At 41.0% G+C, this 21,834-nt stretch overlaps 1 protein-coding gene across 3 annotated transcripts in view; it reads right to left on the bottom strand.

The window, feature by feature from the left end:
• Positions 1 to 21,834, bottom strand: part of kif26ba (kinesin family member 26Ba) — a 140,377-nt gene that overhangs the window by 82,325 nt on the left and 36,218 nt on the right. For all 3 annotated transcript variants that reach the window (XM_079832268.1, XM_079832269.1, XM_079832267.1), the window contains exon 3: positions 833 to 1,450. In XM_079832268.1, the coding sequence (XP_079688394.1) occupies positions 833 to 1,450 (618 nt within the window). The remainder of the gene's footprint in view (positions 1 to 832; positions 1,451 to 21,834) is intronic.

The following is a 21,834-nucleotide window of genomic DNA, read 5'->3' on the forward strand; positions in this document are numbered from 1 at the left end:
AAATACATCATGGATGGATGGATGGATGGATGGAATACTCTAATAAGTATAAAATACATTATGGATGGATAGACAATGGATGGATGGATAGATGGATGAAATACTCTAATAAGTATAAAATACTTGATGGATGGGTGGAATACTCTAATAAGTAAAAAAAACATGATGGATGGATGGATGGAATAATCTAATAAGTATAAAATACATAATAGCTGGATGTTGGATGGATGGATGGATGGATGGATGGATGATGAATGGATGGAATACTCAAAGTATAAAATACATGATGGATGGATGGATGGATGGATGGAATAATCTAATAAGTATAAAATACATAATAGCTGGATGATGGATGGATGGATGGATGGATGGATGATGAATGGATGGAATACTCAAAGTATAAAATACATGATGAATGGATGGATGGATGGATGGATGGATGGATGGAATACTCTAATAAGTATAAAATACATAATGGATGGATGGATGGATGGAATACTCTAATAAGTATAAAATACATGAAGGATGGATGGAATACTCTAATAAGTATAAAATACATGATGCACGGACGGATAGATAGATAGATAGATAGATATAGATAGATAGATAGATAGATAGATAGATAGATAGATAGATAGATAGATAGATAGATAGATAGATAGATAGATAGATAGATAGATAGATAGATAGATAGATAGATAGATAGATAGATAGATAGATAGATAGATAGATAGATAGATAGATAGATAGATAGATGGATGGAATACTTTAATAAGTATAAAATGCATAATAGCTAGATCGATAGATAGTGTGCTGTGCAACATAAGCCTACCTGATAAGGATAGAGCGTGACACCGTTGGCTCTTGACTGGTGCCCAGATGTCCAGGTGCCGTCCAAGTATTGGTGAGCTTGGAGTGCGACAGAACTCAACACAGTTCCATTAGCATTGTTGGGGCTGCTGGGGAGATGAGGCTGTTGCGGTCCTGTGGACTTTCCTGCATGGCCGGGCGAATTGTTCTTCTTCTCCACCCCACTGCTCACCCCCAGACTGTTGGGTTTGGATCCGTGTTTGGGGTAGGCTGCGTGGTGGGAACTGCCGCTGTTGCTCGCGTTGGTGGTTGTTGGCGTAGAACTGGATGTGGTGGCGGAAACGGTAGTAGAGGTGGAGGAGGCTGAGGAATGGTAGCCTGCGGGGAGGCTCGCCCAGTCACGAGGTGGTGTGGGACCCTGGAGGATGCTGCGGGAACCCACCAGGGACGCCAAGGATGGAGGGGAGCCAGGAGATACATCACACTGCTCCAGGCTCAGCACCATGTGGACGGCCTCCTGCTTCAGCTGACTCAGGTGGGTGGCGCACACGTCACAGCGACCGTCACGCTCGTTCCATGCCTTGCGTGTGCTGTTGGGCACCTGCAGCTTGTCATGGAGAAGCAAGGAGAAGGAGGGATCCTATAGAGAGACAGGGAAAAAAGACGTTTTACTTCAGCACATAGAAGTCATACTTCCGCATATAAGGTTACATAAATGTGATCAAGGGCTGGCTAAATGACCGTGACATCTTATAAAAAAAGGTTAAGAGATATTAATACATAAATACTCTTAAAGAAGAATAAATCAGGTGTCTCAGGCAAATTCACTGTGTAATTGTATAATGTCCCTACCAACAGTAAAATCACTCGCATGTATGAACAAATCTCTTTATTTTCTCAATTGCTTCTCATAGAGAGCAATGCGATTAAATGGAAAACAATTTCCGATTCTCCGATTTTTCTCCTGGAAAACAGACCATAGTTAGCTCAAATGTTCTGGAAGTGACTTTAAATATGTCTCAGACAGTGTTCAAAAAATCTGCGGTCAAAAGCCCTTTGATACAAGTTTTATTATAAGCCCATACATTTTTTAAATTGAATGTTCTCTTAGATGTTTCTTCTAAAAACTACTTGGATGTCCACCAAAGCAGGACAATTCTGACATCATTGACTGATCCCCATGTGGTGTATGAGGTTTTTCTTCTGGAGAACACAAAAGAAGATATGCTTGGAACCAACAATTGAGTTCCATTGTACAAAAAAAAAATTGTTTTTGTTTTACCCAGAAGAAAGCAAGTCATACAGGTTTAGAACGATAGATGTCAGTAAATGATGACAACATTCATTTCTGGGTAACCAACCAAAAATATATGAACAAATGAGACAATTGTTGGCATACAGCCATACACAAAATAATTTAAGCTGCCATACATATTTTTTCTTTATTTATTGATCTTTACTTGTACATGTACTGTACATGTATAACTATTGTTTCCTTTTTATTTCTCCAAAGGAGTTTTAGGAGAAACATCCCAGCAAGCAATAGCCGTCATTTCACTGTCTTGGTTAACTATAGACCCGATATAGTCCGGCTATGAGCAACCAACGTCTAGCCAAAATAACCTTGAATTTGGTTAAATATTCATGTTCTAGAATCTAGATGACTAGTCTATTCTTGGGCTATGGTTATTACATTTTCACTGACAGCCCGAAATTTTCCCTTGTTTTAGCCTAGACATCAGGGCTGTGTTTGGACGGCTACTGGACATCTTTGAAATGCAGAATTGCTTGCTGGGATCTAAGACAAAATTGATGAAACTGAGAACTCAATTAAGTGCAATGAACATGGATCCTCTGAGCAATTCAACTTTCCTGTGGGCAAACATACCTCCAATGTCTTTCCCCAAGCAGTCTTAAGCAGACTAAATGACTCTATCTGCGCTGATAAGTAATTAGAATCATTAATTTATCGCCACACAACCATGGAATTTTTTTTCCAAGACATTCACATGATGTCGGCGCCATGAACTTATTACAGGCACAATCCCCCCCCGAAGCATCCTGGGGTTAAGTGCCTTATTCAAGTTCTGATTGGCTCATGGCTCAGAGATCAAACCATCAACCTCCTGCATGGTTACCAGCCGTGAGCATAAAACTCTACACCAATTAATGACTAACTGAAATCTCAAGATGATGGCGTATTCACCAAATAAAAAAGATGCGAATGGTTCTTTTTACATAGGTTGATTACTGGTTCATTACTGAATGCAGAACACAGCCCTTGTTCTCACGCATTGTCACTTTGAATTTGGTCTGCTCTTTATTTCTCTGTCTTCCAAGTCTTCATTAGCATAAAGCTGCCAATTATCTGGCTTTGGTGCATCATCACACCATGTGCTTGAGCATTCCGTGAGATGAAGATCATAATTACATTTTGGCACATTCTCACAGGGCCAGTGTGAAGATGCGGGAACGATTCTAGATTAATTGAATGACATCATTGCATCATGCAAGGGGAAGAGATGCACACTTGCAACGACTTAGTGGACACTCGGAAATAAATATACTTAATCTTTCATTCTGTTGCCTTCCCATCTGTGTATGCTCTCGATTAAGACATTGACTTAAAAGCTACATTACACAAAAGAGTTCAGCCACAGGGTAGAATTAACTGATCTCACACCAGATTTGTCACCAATTCAATCCATTCACAGTTGGAATTTCATATTTTACCCCCATACATCCTGGAGCTCATCATAATGGCTAGATGATTCTTCTCTCATTTTAGACCCAGCATCAATCTAATTAGCGTCCCCAATGCCTTGACAGATACTTGACCTTTTGAGCATCTAGACAGTGTCTGTTCGATACTCTAATGGCGCTTTCGGACTCAAACTGCAGTAGTCATGGGAGGGTGTTGAGTTTAAAGCAGCCAGTATAACAATTAACCTTAAACCTTTGGATCAGGCAGGTGCACTTATGCATGAAGAGAGACTGAATTACCAGTGCAGCTCGTGACGGGAGCATTTGTCTTAAGCACTTGTCTGCAGGTGCACGAAATGTGGCAACACATCTGCACTTCGAATGAATTGTTGAAACATGTAGGGATTTTTTGAAAACGAAAGTCAGCTGCAATCGCAATCCAGTTTTCTTCCATAATCTGATATATTTCAAAGTAAAACGGAACATGCAACATTATTTTATCCATCCCAAATGGATTGTGAAAAAAGTGGGCGCTACACACCAGAATGGCTGCAAGTGGGCTTGAATATCTCAATATTTCAATACCTCTTGATGGAAATAAATGTTGTGGTGTTATTTCTATCAAGAGGTACATACATTTTTGGTCAAGATCTTGTATTGGCAATGTAAGAGTCAAGCACTCTTTAAAGTCTCCTCCAGCACATCCCAAAGACTTTCAATGAATTTAAAAGGGGGGGTGAAATGCTGTTTCAAGCTTTTTACACTGTTAAAGACTTGGATTCCCATCCTTAACATGGACAACGTTTTTTTTTTTTAAAAGTTGGACATTTGATGGAGTATTTCTGTGCCAAAAATACTCCTTCCGGTTTCTCATAAGTTTCGGAAAGTTTTTTCCGAGTATGGGTATAAGTGACGTCAGATGGCGCGGAATGTCCTTGTACGGGCTCTTCTCCCGGAAGGGCGCGCATGCGCGATTAGAGCGAGAGAGCAAACGCTTTATGGAAGCCGGGGTGCTGCAGTCACAGGACTTCACGAAATCAACAATGTCACCAAAGAAGTGTGTTTTTGGTTGTCATGGCAAGACAATCATGTTTTTCCGGAGCAGCAACGGAGTTGTGCAAGTGTTTGTTTGTTCCCTGAATTTCAGCGATGATGGTTTATAAACAAGGTACAGTTCAACTCGCCTAATGCTGAAAGATGGAGCAATCCCAGGGATTAAGGTTCACGGTTGTGTGTTGGTAGCAGGCGGTGAGTAAAACTGCTTCAAATGTCTTTCTGTTGTTGTTAGCTATCGATTCCATTGTTTTTCTATATAAACATGCATAGCTCAACAATGCAATAGCTGCACATGCTCATCAGTCTTTAGCTCCGCCCGAACGATACGCCCCCAGCCGCTCAGCTTTTTTCGGAAAGACTCGGTACAGCGTATCTTTCTTTTATAAATATAATAAAACTAAAGACTCTTCGGAGATATGAAAGATGCAATACTACTCTATAGGTACTCAAGATTGACTGAAAATGTGTGTTTCACCCCCCTTTTAAGGTTTGGACTGTAAAATGTATGAATCTTGACATTGTAATCCTGGAATTTGGCCATGATGTGTCTTCCTACATGGTTGTTTAAGAAATGAAAATCTACAAACTCCATCAGCTATGGTTAGAAGAATTGTTGCCAAACATATAACATGCTAGAAACATAATAATCACTGCAATAATGATCCAATCATAGACTCTTAAGCATTTGCCTATTAAAAAAAAAAAAAAAAAAAAAAAGCATTAATCGCTGCTTCTATAGATGGCACTGCATCATATACATTTCCAGCTAACCCAGTTGTTAGGAAACGTTAACCAAATTACTTAGTGTTGCATTGAATATATCTGCATCGTGGGTCTCTGACACATCATAATAGACTCAGAGTTGGCGAAAACAGTGCAATGCTTATGGTGTCCTTAACGCACCTTGTCGGGTCTACCTGGCCCCTCTCGGGTGGTCACAGGGCAGCGGTCCAGCTAATCAAAGCCCTGTGCACGAGCACAGTCACTGAAGGAGAGAGACTGAAGGTCTGTTCTGATTAAAACCACACATTCCTGCTGTCAGTGTAAATCTAGAGACCGACTCTCATCTTACACAAGCTGCTTTGTGTATCCCTCCCCTCCTCTCCCAGCATCCCCTCTGCCCCATACATTGCACATGGTGACCTCTGCGGATCGCCGCAGTTAATGCCGCTCTCATTGAGTAAACTTAAGCTCACAGGGCAGCACTGTACCGTAAGGACCTCTATAAAAGTCCAGACCTAAGACACTTATCTCTGACCACGTTCGTGGTTCTGTCATGCGTTTCTGGTCAGTGTCCATAGAAAGGAAATGCAACCCCCATTTAAGGAACAGACTGTACTCAGAAAGCTCACAGATAGCATCGCCCAAAACCCACACGATTGGTTGAGCCAGTGTTGCTTTATTAGGCTGATTGGGATGCTCTAAACTCATGTTTCAACCGCGACACCGTTTTTTGAAATGGCCTATTTATAGTGTGTGTTTTTTTATGAGAATAAAGTATTTCAACATTCAAATATTGAATGGTTCGCATAAATATACCCATTTTTATTCATATATATTTAATGAATGAATTAGATTCAGGCTAGTAGTATTTCGATGCCCTGTGTCATCTTTCTTCATGTCATTTGCCTTCACAGTTCATTTGTTTGAGGGTTGACATAAACATATTGAGACGGGTCTGAGAAACTCGATAACAACATCATTGTGTCTGTCATCTTTAATGTCCCAGCAGCCTTTAACCTAAAAGTAAAAATAACTGATATTATGAACACTACTGTTCAAAATTTGGGATTCATGAAACATGAAATAAATACTTTTATTCAGCAGGTGTGCATTACAGTGATCAAAAATGAGTGTAAAGACATTTATAATGTTACAAAAGATTTTTATTTCAAATAAATGCTGTTCTCCATTCATTCTGTTGAATCCCATCTCTGTATTGTTTTTGATTAAGACATTGATTTAAATGCTACATTATCATGGTTTCCATAAAAATATTAAACAGCAAAACTGCTTTCATCATTGATAATAGGAATATTTATTGATCAGCAAGTCAGCTTATTAGAATATTTTATGAAGTATCATGTGACACTGAAGACTGGAGTAGCTAATGATGCTGAAAATTCAGCTTTGCCATTAAAGTTATTTTCAAATTCACAATATTACTGTTTTTACTGTAATTTGGATCAAATAAATGCAGCCTTGGTGAGCATTCAAATATATATAAAAACTTACCCCAAACTTTTGAATGGCAGTGTATATGAACAATATAGATATAATATGCAGCCTACTTCACTCAAGACGTCTATCTGCATATGATGTATTATTCTGCACATAAATATTGATGTAAATATTTGTAGAAGGCAGACAGAAGTGATCTGGAATATGTCAGCTGAAGATGTCACTTCCCTGGCCTCCAGGAAATGATCATTCACGCACTGGAAGTTCTGTTAGTATAGACACAAAGTGTTTATCATACAGCTAGTTGTCTTTGAATATTTGTAAAGCTTTGTTATATTACAAAAAAACAATATGTATGTGTATTTATCAGGTTGGGGGTGAATCTGGTTTAAAACTGGAGGTTCAAGCTTTTACGACTGCGGCAGCAGAAACCTGCATTTCAGTAATTCATGCAAAGCCACAGCAGATATTTCTTCTTTTAGGGTGGAGACCCAAATACCAAATCCTAAGCCGTGCCACTTCAAGACTTAACCAACGATAACCAAAAATAGCAGACTTTAACTCTGTAAAAAAAAAGTGAACTCAAATCGTATTTGAAGGAAAAACAACTTCCACTGCTGCACGAAAAGAAGTCTGTCTCACATTTACAAGCAATTGCAACATAACCAGAAAATAAGCAGACATATTACTTGGCAAAAACCATCACAATGAATGCCTTACAGGGAAAAATAATCTAAATGGAAAGTGCTGCTTGCAAGAATTTCACTTATTAATATGAGAATTTGATTCTCATATTCCAACCAAAATGTGATAATCAGTAACCAGAGAGGTGTTTAACGTCATAAAATCCAATTGCACTAAACCATATACAGATCATTTATGAATTATTGAAGGCTTGGGTATACATGCAAGTGGAATATACTATATATTCATATTGGATATATATTTATGAAGCAATTTAAGAGACAAATAAAGTGATAAAATGTATATTCAATTGCACATTAAATATTTTCAGTGCTGTTTTTACCTGTTGTTTTACTGCCTTTGATTACAGTCACAGAGTTATGGACTAAAATATGATAAAAGTAATTAAATTGATTGATGAAAACGGCAGACCTAAATTTTCTGTAACTCAAACAATAGCAACTCCAAGGTAATGGGTTCGATTCCCAAGGAATGTATGAAACTGAAAAAGATTTCATATTTGAGCATTTTTAAGTCATAAGGAAAAACACTTTAACATTTTCATTAATACAATTTTACATAACAGCTTTTTCTAAAGAAAAAAACAAGTTTCCCACCTCAGTGACCCCAGTAAAATGTTACAAAATAGTTGAAATATCCAGAAAATTATTGAGGAAGGGGTGAGCATTAATAACCCCATTTGGGTTTCCAAAGGATCCAGATTTTAGTTTGTGAAGCACATTCATTCAAGACACAAATCCTTGCAACATCTATACATTTTGCAGTGTTTACATCATTACCTACTACATACATTTATAAAAATAAACCCTATCCACTCTCAAGAGCACTATAATTGCATGGAGACTGAGATTACATTGGGAGGACAAACAGAACCATGTAGGCTAAAGCGCTCTAATGGATGTAACCATTCATTCTCCAGCCAAAAAGAGAGGGTGAAAGAAGCCTCTTAAGACTGCCAGATGGACTGAAGCACTCCGGTCCAGCGCTCTGCTTTAAAGACACTTCAGATGAGAGTTTCACAGAAGTGTTGATTGGATAGTTACCATTCATCATGATGGGAACTGGATCCAAGTCTGAAGAAATGGCTCATATTCCTCAGTGTCTGTCGAATTAGAGTATCTTGAGGGTTATTAGGTCTTCATTGGAAGCATTTACTCACTGCCACTGGACAAGTCTCAAACCACATTCACCCGCTTTAGAGGACAAAGCAAAGGAGAACAAGTTAGGCCTGCTTCCAGAGCCTGTGGTGTCCTGTTTGCTAGTCAATTCCTTAGTTCATTAGCAAGATCCAGAGAGAACTGCAGCCATTATCAGGCTGGTTATGAAAACACTGAAGTCATTAATACTGCTAGCAGAAGCCCTGACTGAATCAATTAACCATCGTCTATATGGACCGTCCCACTGGGACAAACATAGAGGAGAAGGGGCAAAAGTCATGAGCTACAGAACAGGAACAGAAGATATACTGTCCTGTTTCTAAGCAGTCTTGGCATTGGACGTGAACTAGAAACAGTCCGAGACATATGATATTGTGTTGCAATTAAAAATGTGGGCACAGAATGAGCTTATACACTGACTGACAACAAAACTAGTCCTCAAATTGATTTAAAATGACATTTTGTGCTTCACACATCTCTGACATAGAACAAAACGCTATAGATTTTCAAATGAATCCAGGAAACATATCAGGGCTGCAAAGTCATTGTTGTGGAACACGGTCTGGTTCGCTCACTGATTTTCAATCAACAATTACATGACATCATCTGACTAATGGTATGCTGTATACCCGCTATCTGAGCACGCCAATGCCAACAATTCATTCAGACAAAAGGCTCTTTTGCAGTTCTGCTGGTATTTTAAAACTGATCTCAAATTCATTGTCTTTATATGGACAAAAAATGACATTTTTCAAAATATCTTCTTTTGTGTTTAACAGATGAAAAAAAACATACAAAATGAGTTTGGACAAAATGAGGGTTAATAAATCGAGCTCAATTTTTTTGTGATTTTAATATGCAAATGACACATTTCTGAGCGTGAAAGAGAATGACACATTTAATATTTTAAAAATGATTTTATTTACAACACGGAAACGCCTGGAACTCAAGGAAGTGTTGTGACGCATGACACAAATAAAAAATAAAAGACTGACAGTAGGGGTGTAACGGTACACAAAACTGACGGTTCGGTATGTACCTCGGTTTTGAAATCACGGTTTGGTACAGCAGTTTTACAAAATTGCTTTTTATTTATTTTTATATTTAACAGTGGTTTACTGAAGAAGAAACAAGTGTCTGTCCTTGAATGAATTAAATTTTATCTAAAAGTTTATTGAAGATATTTCTGTAAATTATATAGGGAGCCCTTACTTGCACATTAATATTAAAGGTTAACAACAGAGCCCAAACTATTAGCCTAAATTCAGTTGCTATTTTATTTTTAGGTATAATAATCAACACTCAATTAACACATTGTATGCAAACATGTAAACTTCACATAAGGCAGTTTTTGCATTAACTTTTAAATCTAATTATAAAATAGTTTTTTCTCCAATTCGTAATCATTTATACACAGTGTCTGTCATTTTCATGACAGGTTTATTTAACATGCAATGAAATAATCAAGACATCACTAACAGGTTAAGTAGAATATAATGAATAACGGCTAATATAGTGCATATATTTAGTGAAAGAGTTGATTTATCTAGTGAATAAAATTCTGTGGACACTGAATGACTGACTGAGGTAAATGTGATGCTAACGTTACATGACATGGTTTAGTTTACAGCTGTTATATTGACGTCTTTCCGCTGTTGAAACACTGATTTAGCGATTACACCACATGACAGTAAGTTGTAATGTATCCTCAACATACCTTCAGATGGTCATTCATGTTTATTCTTTAGGAAGAGATGATCGATCGCCTTCACAGATGATCGCGTTCACGCGTGTGCGCATCGTGTGGCCGCTTGAACTGTGATCAGTCACTCCACATAGTGCGTCAAAACAGCATTTATCGAATTTGAATCGAGTTTGAATTTCGTGATAAAATGGACTGAATACGTAATATGTTCGTGTGGGAACTCGGATTGAAGTGTGTTCCGCGCTTAAAACAAGCCGAATGTGAACTGTTAAAGATTGCACTCGGAAACCGTTCGGCGTTACAAGCGTGCACCAAACCTACGCGATTCACGTAAATGACCCAATTGACCAAGAAAACGGCTTGAAAAGAAAAGTTTGCAGGTGTGTTGCCCTCAGGCAAAGTCCGATGTGATGCAGAGAAATTGTTTGAATAGTGATGTCTCATCATTTTGAAACACATCAATAAGTACATGTACTGATCGAATTATACTTATCATGTGATGCATGTTTGGTTTTATATATTTTAGTTGTTACATGACTGATCTATAACATAGTATTCAGTAGCTTTCATAATATTTGACAGCAATAGCACATCATATATGTGCTAACTGAGAAATGCTCTTTAATGACATGTGCAGAGTCAGTCCACAGACTAAGCAATCGCTCCGCTCTTCTCCACTATGGTAACCCAGTGTAATTTAAATGGTTCGAATAATTCCAACATAATTAAACATTAAACACTAATAAACAATATAAAGTCTCCCCCTTTTTCTAATTTTGCCCAAAAACACATAAAATAATACTTAATTTCAACAATTTTACTGTAGTCGTCAAGTCCCAAGCAAAGCATGCTGGGAACATTTCGGTTACTAACGTAACCTCGGTTCCCTAAGATGAGGGAACGAGTATTGCGTTTTGCTAAAACGCTATGGGGGAATTCCTTTCCTCGAGATATTGAAGCAAATTTTTATCCAAAAATACCTTTTATACGCAGTGCAGCTGCACAACTCTCAGCAGGAAGCAGCTGCGTGCTGATTGGCTGTGCCGCTGCAACTGCAGCAACCTATAGCGAGACTGTGGGGCGGGACGGACCAATCAGGTCCTTCCAAATTCCCGCCACAAAGGGCAACAGAATTTGCATAGCCAAGGGTTATCTTAGGGAACCGAGGTTACGTTAGTAACCGAAACGTTCCCTTACGAGAGTAATCTCGTATTGCGTTTTGCTAAAACGCTATGGGGGACCAATGCAAAACGCCGTGCTTGCTTAACGGCTCTAAAGCCGACGACACCAAACCCAGGCCAACCTAGGTGGGCCCGTAATATGATATCAATAATTCAGAATGAACCAGACCTGAGTCGGGCCCTAATGAGAATCAACACGATATACGTGCAATAATAAGTATAGACCAGACATAGTCGGGTCAGGAATAATGAGTGGCCAGATAATTTGAGCCGTATAAGGAATATGCTTGTGACTTATACAATAGTCAACCCAGGCCGGACTTATCGAGCCTTAAGGGGTTAAATCTGTTTACACAGCAAGAAGCCCAGCTTGTAAAGCCGGAACATCTAAATTATAGAATCTGATAAATGTGGATGGGGAGGCCCAGCCTGCCGCCGCACAGATATCATTCAGAGAAATGCCAGTAGACCAAGCCCACGAAGAGGCTATGCCTCTAGTAGAATGGGCTTTAATGCCTAAGGGGCAGCTGAGATCTTTAGACTCATAGGCCAGTGAGATAGCATCCACTATCCACGTGACAGGGTCTGCTTTGTAACCGCGTACCCTCGGGTGCGGCCGCCAAAGCATACAAAGAGTTGTTCAGTTTGCCTGTAAGCAGCGGAACGCTCTATGTATATTCTCAGCGCTCTGACAGGACAGAGCAAATTAGCATCTATTTCATCTAACTGTGATGAAAGTGCCGAAAGTGAAATGACCTGTGCTCTGAACGGAGTTGAAAGCACTTTAGGTACATATCCATGTCTTGGTTTGAGGACGACTTTGGAGTCGTTTGGCCCAAATTCCAGACACGAGGCGCTCACAGAGAGCGCGTGCAGATCACCCACTCGCTTAACTGATGCGATCGCTAGCAGAAAAGCGGTCTTTAGTGACAGGAGCTTTAAGCTCACTGAATGCAGAGGCTCAAATGCAGAGCTCTTCATGGCATCCAGGACCGTGGACAGGTCCCATATAGGGACTGAAGGGGGGCGAGGTGGGTGAAGCCTTCTAGCCCCTTTAAGGAAGCGAACAATGAGATTGTTCTTTCCTAGTGACAGTCCGTTCTCTTGAATGTGATACGCTGCTATAGCAGCCACATAAACTTTGTGCGTGGAGGGGGAGCAACCCGCGTCCAGAAGCTCTTGTAAAAATGTAAGCACCTCTGACACTGCACAATCATGTGGGGTCAGACTTCGCGCTTTACACCAGTCTGAAAAGACTGACCATTTGCCTGAATAGAGCCGCCTAGTCGTGGGGGCTCTAGCTTCAGTAATAGTATTCATTACGCTTTCAGAAAGGTTCTCATGTACCCGTTGATGGGCCAAACATGAAGCGCCCATAGATCGGGACGGGGATGCCAGATCTGCCGTTCCGCCTGCATGAGGAGGTCTCTCCTCAGCGGGATCGGCCACGGAGCTGTATCTGACATCTGACTCAGCAGTGAGAACCAAGGTTGATTTCTCCAAAGCGGGGCTATTAAAAGCACAGCGCATTTGCTCTCCCTGATCCTCTCTATGACCTGAGGTAACATTGAGATTGGGGGAAAAGCATAAAGAGGAAGGTTGGGCCATTCGTGGGCCAACGCATCTTCGTGCTTGGAGAAATATATTCGGCATTGAGCATTGTCTTGTGAGGCGAAAAGATCCACTTTTGCCTCTCCAAACTTGCCCCAAATTGTCTGAATTATATTTGGGTGAAGAGACCACTCTGCTGGGGACACTTTGCCCCTGGACAGCATGTCCGGACCCAAATTCAGAATGCCTGGCACGTGAGTCGCTCTCAGCGAGCTCAGATTGTGCTCTGCCCATATTAGGGCTTCTTCCGCCATTGAGTGCAGATCGATAGATCTCAGACCGCCTTGGCGATTTATATAGGCTACCACCGACCTGCTGTCCGTTCGGATCAGGACATGGTGGTGTTTTATGTACGGAAGGAAAGCTCTTAGCGATATCGTGACCACTTTCATCTCTAGACAGTTTATATGAAGGCTCTTCTCCGAGTCTGACCAGAGACCGGAGATCGGCCTGCCCTCGTGAAGGGCTCCCCAACCTAGGTTGGATGCATCTGTCGAGATAACTTTCCACTTCGTAACAGTGCCCAAACTCACGCCCGTCTTGTACCAGACGGGATTTTTCCAAGGAGCCAGAGCTAACACACAGCTGTGGTCTACCTTGATTTGCAATCGGCCCGAAAGCCATGCGTGAGCTGGAACGCGGCGATTCAGCCAGCGCTGTAGGGGGCGCATGTGCAACAGACCCAGTCTGAGAACTGGCGCCGCCGAGGCCATGAAACCCAACATCCTCTGAAAGTGTTTGAGAGGAATGCGTGCACCGGACCTGAGGGAAACCGCTCGGTTCTGAACAGAGAGCGCGCGCTGTGACGTCAGCCGCACGCTCATCTGCAGTGAGTCCAATACTGTTCCCAGAAACGAAACTTTCTGTGTGGGAGACAATAAACTCTTTGCCACGTTGATTCTGAGTCCCAAGCATTGTAAATGGTTGAGAAGCCAAGATCTGTGGTTTAATAACTGTATCTCTGACTGAGCTATTATGAGCCAGTCGTCGAGATAGTTGAGAATTCTCATTCCCCGAAGCCTCAGCGGGGTTAGCGCCGCTTCCATGCACTTTGTAAACGTGCGGGGGGCTAGAGATAGACCAAAAGGTAGCACCTTGTATTGGTATGCTTTCCCCTCAAAGGCGAATCTCAAGAATGGCCTGTGATGGGGGGCTATTTGAATGTGGAAATAGGCATCCTCTAGATCCACAGTGAAAAACCAATCTCCTGGGCGAATGTGCGCGAGGATTTGTTTCATTCTCAACATTCTGAACGGGCGCTTCATAAGGGCTTTGTTCAGATGTCTGAGATCTAGGATGGGTCTTAGACCACCGTCCTTTTTTGGTACAAGGAAGTAACGGCTGTAAAAGCCCGACTCGCTCTGTGAGGGGTGTACGGCTTCTACCGCTCCCTTTATTAACAGTTTTGATATCTCGGTTCGAAGCACGTGACTTTTGTCGCTTCTCACCGTTGTCTCTTCCACGGCGTTAAGTTAAGTTAAGCCACAAATGGCGCTCCAACACCGTCAGGCTGGCCATACATCTGCCGATCGCCTGAGCATTGGCCTTGGTGGCGCGCAGGGCCAAGTCAGTGGCGCCGCGCAGATCCTTCAGAGCCTCGTTGTCAGGAACAGACTCGTCCAGGGAACGGAGGAGTTTGGCCTGGAAGACTTGAAGCACCGCCATAGAGTGTAGCGCTGACGCCTTCTGGCTGGCGGAGGCGAATGCTCGACCGGCGAGGCTGGACGTAGTGCGGCAGGCCTTGGAAGGGTGCACAGTCTTTGACTGCCATCCTCTGGCGGAGGGCGGGCAAAGGTGTGCAGCGACGGCTTCCTCGAGGGAAGGAAGGGCTTGATATCCTTTTTTCTGAGCGCCATCGACTACCGAGAGCGCTGGAGAAAAGGAGGATTTGGCGCGAGAAGAAAATGGCGCCTTCCATGATTTTGTTAGCTCCTCGTGGACTTCTGGGAAGAAGGGAGCGGGTCTTTGAGCGGTCGGCTGACGGCGGTTTTCGAAAAACCACTCATCCAGTCGGCTTCTCGTGGGCTCCTCGGGCTGAGACCAGTCAATGCCGAGGTCGTCCACGGCCTTGGTGAGCAAGCGCATAAGCTCAGCGTCGACTGAGGTTATAACGCCGCTAGCCGTCCGCGTCGAAGTGGCGTGCTCCGAGGCGGCATCCGACCACCCGCTTCCGGATGCAGCAAGGGAAAGGCTGTCATCCTCTTCCTCCTCCGGTCCGCCGAATGAAACAGCAGCAGCCGCCATGCGAGGGGAGCTGTGCTGTTCGTCGACGAACAACACGGGCGATGGCGAGGCACGCGGGGACATGCCCGGCGTGTGCTCGTCAGAGCGCTCCGGTGGCCTCTGGTCGCGACGTTTTTTCTTCCGTGGCTCGAGAGGCTGGGAGCAAGGGATGGGATCCGAGTCGAAGCTGGTGAGCCGAGCCCGACGGGTCTGCAGCGTCAGCTCGTCGCACTCAGGGCAGCCGCCCTGGTTGAGTGCAGCCTGCGTGTGGTCTCGTCCGAGACATGACACGCAGATGATGTGCCGATCCTCGTCCGCGATAAAACCTCTGCACGAGGCGCAGGAACGAGACATTTGAAACAACGTCTCGGCTCTTTTTGAATGTGTAAAACACAGTAAGGTATTGAAAGGATATAGTGCCGGATGGCGCAGCTGGAAGGCAGGCTGAAGGCGGAGAATCCGACGTCCTCAGGCTGCAGTGTTCCGCTGGGTGCGTGTCGACGGCAGGCTTCGATCCAGAGCTCAACGATTGCAAGTCGCTGAAGAAGAATTAATCTGACTAACCTTGCGAGAGTGGGTCTTATATACCCTTGGCTATGCAAATTCTGTTGCCCTTTGTGGCGGAATTTGGAAGGACCTGATTGGTCCGTCCCGCCCCACGGTCTCGCTATAGGTTGCTGCAGTTGCAGCGGCACAGCCAATCAGCACGCAGCTGCTTCCTGCTGAGAGTTGTGCAGCTGCACTGCGTATAAAAGGTATTTTTGGATAAAAATTTGCTTTAATATCTCGAGGAAAGGAATTCCCCCATAGCGTTTTAGCAAAACGCAATACGAGATTACTCTCGTAAGGGAACTACAGTTTCAGCAAAAATCCTTTTCGAGTACTTAATTGGTTCACATTCATCCCAAATAATTTAATCTAATAGATTGCACATTTTAGAGAATTACGTTAATCGAAAGCAATGAAATCATGTTTAGAAGAGAAACACAAATTTGTTGCGTAGATCACAAATAATATGATTAAGTAAATTGGACAACATGTGTTTTCCTGTTTTTTCAGTGCAGCTGCAGCACGCTTTCAGAAACCCTTCACCTTCCCCAGCTCCACCTGTATAGATCTGGGTTTCACTTTATTTTGATGGCCCTTTAAAACATTCTGTTGACTAAAAGTTATAACGTTGCACCTACATGTCTACTTACTCTCATTACAATACATTACATTATAGTACTACTACTATATAGTTCAACTACTAACCCTAACCCTAATACAGTTTACTTATACTCTGATGAGTGTTAGTTGACATATAGTAGCAAAGTTACTTATAGTAGATTGTCTAAAGTGAACAATCTAAATAAAGTGTAACCAAAATAGTTTTTGTTAACTGAAAAAAAGCAAACATAAAATAAAAGTGAATTCAAAACATGAATAAATACTGTATTTGTATTAAAAAATACTAAAATAACACCGGTGAATACTAATTAATGTGGATTTCAATGCTAAATGTCCATGCATCATATTAGAAATTGACCAGTATGACCACACACTCCTGTGAGCAACAACTGTTCGGCCACCTTTCCTCTAGTCTAGTGAGTGTGTTTACAGAAGTAACTCAATGTTTATATATGCTACAAGAGACTAAAAGCAAAGACTTGCTCTCATTGCTAGTTTATTTGTCTTAATCTTATAAAGGTCTCTAAACTCTGCAGCTGTATTTCCTTCATCGAGATCCTGTAAACTATAAACATGTAAAAACCTGGAGAGCGATGTAAGGACAAAGTCAGTTTTTGCAGTACCAGCATATTACCTGATGTTGCTTTTGGCTAATGGGGTGCTCATTTTGAGAGTGGCTTCATTCATCTGGAGGTTTCACTGGTCATTCATTACATTTCCACCTTCCTCTGAGCAGCTCTTGTGAGTGTACACAACATATCCACAAACCTTACAAAGATGCTTTTTAGTTTGACATCCTTAATTCACCTCTTTGCCTTGACAATTATACTACATCAACAAACCCATAGCTCTCTGCAGGGACCAGGTCGCGAATCAGGAGGGACAGACAGACAGCTATTGATAAGAGCACACAGGACGCTTACAGTCCCATATGCAAGTATTTGAGCTTCAGACAGCAAGTTTAGTGTAGGCAGGAAGGCATATGTGCTGTCAATAACTGTCAAAGTTTAAGTCAAACTGAATGGACAAGCGAGGGTTGAAACTGCACACAGCTTGAAAACCCAATCCAAACAAACCTGATCCATTTTAACATGACCGTCCTGACCCAAAACTTGCCCAACACCAATTAGAAGTTAAACTCAAGCTGCTCTTTAAAATTAATTAGGTTACACTACATGTAGTGTGCAAAAATTGGCAATTTAAAGGCACAGTATCCCTTATACTGTGTGTATATAATATAATATAATATAATATATATATATATATATATATATATATATATATATATATATATATATATATATATATATATATATATATATATATATATATATATATATATATATTGGTGTCATTATGCAAAAGCATTGCATCGTGACGTTTTTCGGCGCGTCTTGAGTGTTCATAAACAAGCGATTTTCACTGCCGATGCACCGAGTGAACGTGCAAATTCAGTAGATGCGCTCCCGGTACACAAGGTGGTGCTGCGGCACTTTACGCTTCTGACACCCGCTTGTCACACAGAAGAAGAAGAGAGACAGTATTTACGTGCTTGCCAAAACCTTAGACATATTATGTCTATGGCCAAAACCATTCACACACTTTTTACTAACTGGCAAGCAGCATTAGCAGCTCATCTTCTTCTTTGTCTACTTACTACTTCTTTGTCGTATCAATGTGTGCTCGGCAAGAGCGTTTTGTGCTTGAGCGCCACCCAGTCGTGTTAACGCGTCGCGTCAAAATAAAAAAACAAACCCGATGCGTTTTTTTTTAAATGACGCTTTTACGCCTGCCGTTTTTCGCGTCGGTTTGCACACTCACATTGGCGCCCTTTGTTTAGTAAACGTCAGCGATAAACGCGCACAAAATCCGTCCCGTGTGAACAGGCCTTCAGAGTCATTTTGGCATTATGCCTCAAATTCATTGCTGCGGTATACGAAAACGTTTTTGTCTATCGACACAAAATCCATAATAGTCTGAAGATGATACGATTCGATTTTGGTGAAAAATCGGACAAACAGTCTAGGAGGAGTTAGAAAAAGAAGGTTTTTAAAGAAAAACAAAATGGCGGACCGGAAGTTCGGCCAAATATGGCAAACTTGCTATCTATGTTCTCGGCATGACCCAAGGAATATATTAAGACCAGTTTCATTACAATAGGCAAATTTAATTAAAAGTTATTAGCATTTTTTGATATGTCGCTATAACTTTTGAGCACAAGGTGGTTGCTGCCTTGAAACGTTTTAAGTTTTTGACAAAATTCAAAATGGCAGACGCCCAAAATGGCCGATATTGGAAAACTGGGTATCGTATGACTTGGCATGATGCACTGTATCTAAAGAGACCAGTTCTGATATTTTTAAATTTATTTATTTTGGCCAAAGCGTTCAGAAATCATAAGCAAAATTGTCAATTTTTCATATCCCCTGACCACTAGGTGGCACTGTGCCAAAATGCCGCAGGTTACCTGAGGTCATGGTTGGCATAACACACACCAAGTTTGGTCAGAATATGGGTACGTTCCATTCGACCATAAGTGGACTTCGAAGTGGACTTCAGAGGGTATTCCGGCATCTCAAGTGAGATTCCAATCCAAAGGGAGCGAACATGTTCAGTTCGAAGGTCACTGCGAACGGCGTAGGGAAGAAGGGAACATCAATACATCACTTCACAGGAAGTGGAGAGTGAAAAACACCCAACTGTCATTGCGCGTCGCATCACCTGTCTGAACTAACGATGGAGCAGAGCCGTTGAAAGAGTTTTTAAACAGCTCTGCGATGGAGGAGTTTATTCGAATATTCATAGTTACAAACTAGAGTATTTATGAATGGTTATGGCAATAACCGTCACATTCGCATATTATAGTTTATGAATATGTAAACAAATTAAAAGTGTTGAGAAGCAGCTGGAGGCTGTCATTTTTTTTATATACGCCTCAGGAAAGAAAGCGCACGAGATGAGACCACTACATAGTCAATAGTCAATAGTCAATACAACTTAACTAATAAAACTAATGTTTTGATTATATTTTTTACATACTGTGTGTTTTGTAAATACTTATTATATGGTTTTAAATTTGAAAGTAAAGTAAATTACAATATTAATTTATGTTATATCATAATCTGCACGACGCCGTCTTTGCCTTTCTTTGATGACGTTGCAGGGCGTTCCAAATGAGTGATTATTGTCAGCGAAGTCCACTTCAATTGATATAGCGTGCTCAGGGAGTAGGGAGCAGTGAACAGTGCGTAGGGACCCTGTCGAATGGAACGCACCCTATGAGTATGTGCGGGTTGCGGGAGAATAAAATATTCGCAGGACTCCCGCAAAATAGAAATATCTAAAAGTAAAACATCAAAAAACAAATAAATTGTTATTCATCTATTGCACAAAAGCAACAACAACAGCTAAAACAAAATAAAAATGATTTACAGGCGCAAGCATAGGCAGAGTTTGAGAATGTTTTTGCAGCGTTGTGCAATGTAGTCTATGGAAGCCCATAGAACCGCTTCTGGGAAGGTTATGAAATATGGCACACAGGTCTCTACTTCAGACAGCAAGTTTAGTGTAGGCAGGAAGGCATATGTGCTGTCAATCACTGTCAAAGTTTAAGATAACTGAATGGACTGCCATAGACTTCCAGAGTGGAAGAAGAAGAAGAATAGTAAGAATGCCAATGGATACGCCTTCGCACCTTCAGTGCTTGTCCCCTAATAAAGATCTACATTACACTCTAAAAAAAAAGGCTCGTAATCATAGGGGAACCTTTTTTAGTGCTATATAGCACCAATTTTGGTGCTTCAGTGGTTCTTCAGCGGTTCTTCAGAGGTGCTATATAGCACCTTAGTCAAAGAACCGGTGAAGAACCTCTGAAGAACCGCTGAAGAACCTCTGAAGAACGGCTGAAGAACCACTGAAGCACCAAAATTGGTGCTATATAGCACTAAAAAAGGTTCCCCTATGATTACGAGCCAAGAACCATTTTTGGTGCAATATAGAACCTTTTTTTTTTTTAGAGTGTAGGGTGACAGTATTAAATTGCACACAAATTTACAATTACTTAACTAATCAGTGAATTGTTCATTTACATGACCTATAATTACTAATTTAAAGGGATAGTTCACCCTAAAATGAAGTCATAATTTTCTCACCCCCATGTTTTTCTGATGCCGGCCACAAAAGGAGAATTATGCTCATTCATATAATGGCAGTGAAAAGCAGCCAGCATCAAGCTTTTTCAGGCCTTTTTGCTGATGCAACAACCCATCCAAGTTGTAATAAAACACATATGTTTTGCTTTAATTATTTTGATTTAGCCAAGAGAGTCATAAATTCAACAGCGTTCTAGATTAAAATTGAGCGGCATGCTTTTCCAAAAAATTGCAAGCCAAGATGCAAACACAACAACGGAAAGGAAAAAGTTGTAGTTTCAACTATCTTAAATGTGTCTGGTGTTTTCGAAAGCTGAACTTTTCTTCATTAAGAGTTGAGTATTTGTTAACTTATTGTAGAAGAAATGTTACCACGAAACAACTGACATGTGTTCAATCTTTTCAACAGACATATGCCATTTTAATAGCTGGGGTCGGTAAGACTTTTTAATGTTTTTGAAAAGATGTCTCTTATGCTCACCAAAGCTGCATTAATGATTTAAAAAAATAAAGTAAAACTAGTGATATTGTGAAATATTGTTACAATTTAAAATACCTGATTATGCAGGCTAATTTATTCCTGTGAAGCAAAGCTGAATCTCCAGCATCATTACTCCAGTCTTCAGTGTCACATGATCCTTCAGAAATCATTTTAATGTGTTGATTTGCTGCTCAAGAAACATTTCTTATTATTATCAATGTTGAAAACAGTCGTGCTGCTTAAAATTTGTGGAAACTGTGATACATTTTACAAGATTCTTTGATACTGTCACAAATTCTCTGTCTGTGTCCATTGACTTTTATTTCGATATTCTTATTTTGCCTGTGTTCAGTTCCAGTGTGTTTACTTCCTGTTTACTTGGTTTTCATTGTTTAATTGATTAGAGCTCACCTGTTGTATATTATGTTCATCATCCTGTATATTTAAAGGTGCAGATATGTAGTATTTTTGAGGATCTATTGACGGAAATGCAATATAATATACATACCTATATTTTCAGTGGTGTATGAACCGTTATGTTTTTATTACCTTAGAATGAGCCATTTCTATCTACATACACCGTGGGTCGCCTTACAGTGAAGTCACCATTTTGCGGCATCATGTTTCTACAGTAGTCCTCAAACGGACAAACTTCTCTACAGAGCGCTAGTCACTCTCATGTTCTCTGACGACGACATTT

The sequence above is a fragment of the Gobio gobio genome, assembly GCF_949357685.1.
Source record: "Gobio gobio genome assembly, chromosome: 13".
NCBI lineage: Eukaryota > Metazoa > Chordata > Actinopteri > Cypriniformes > Gobionidae > Gobio > Gobio gobio.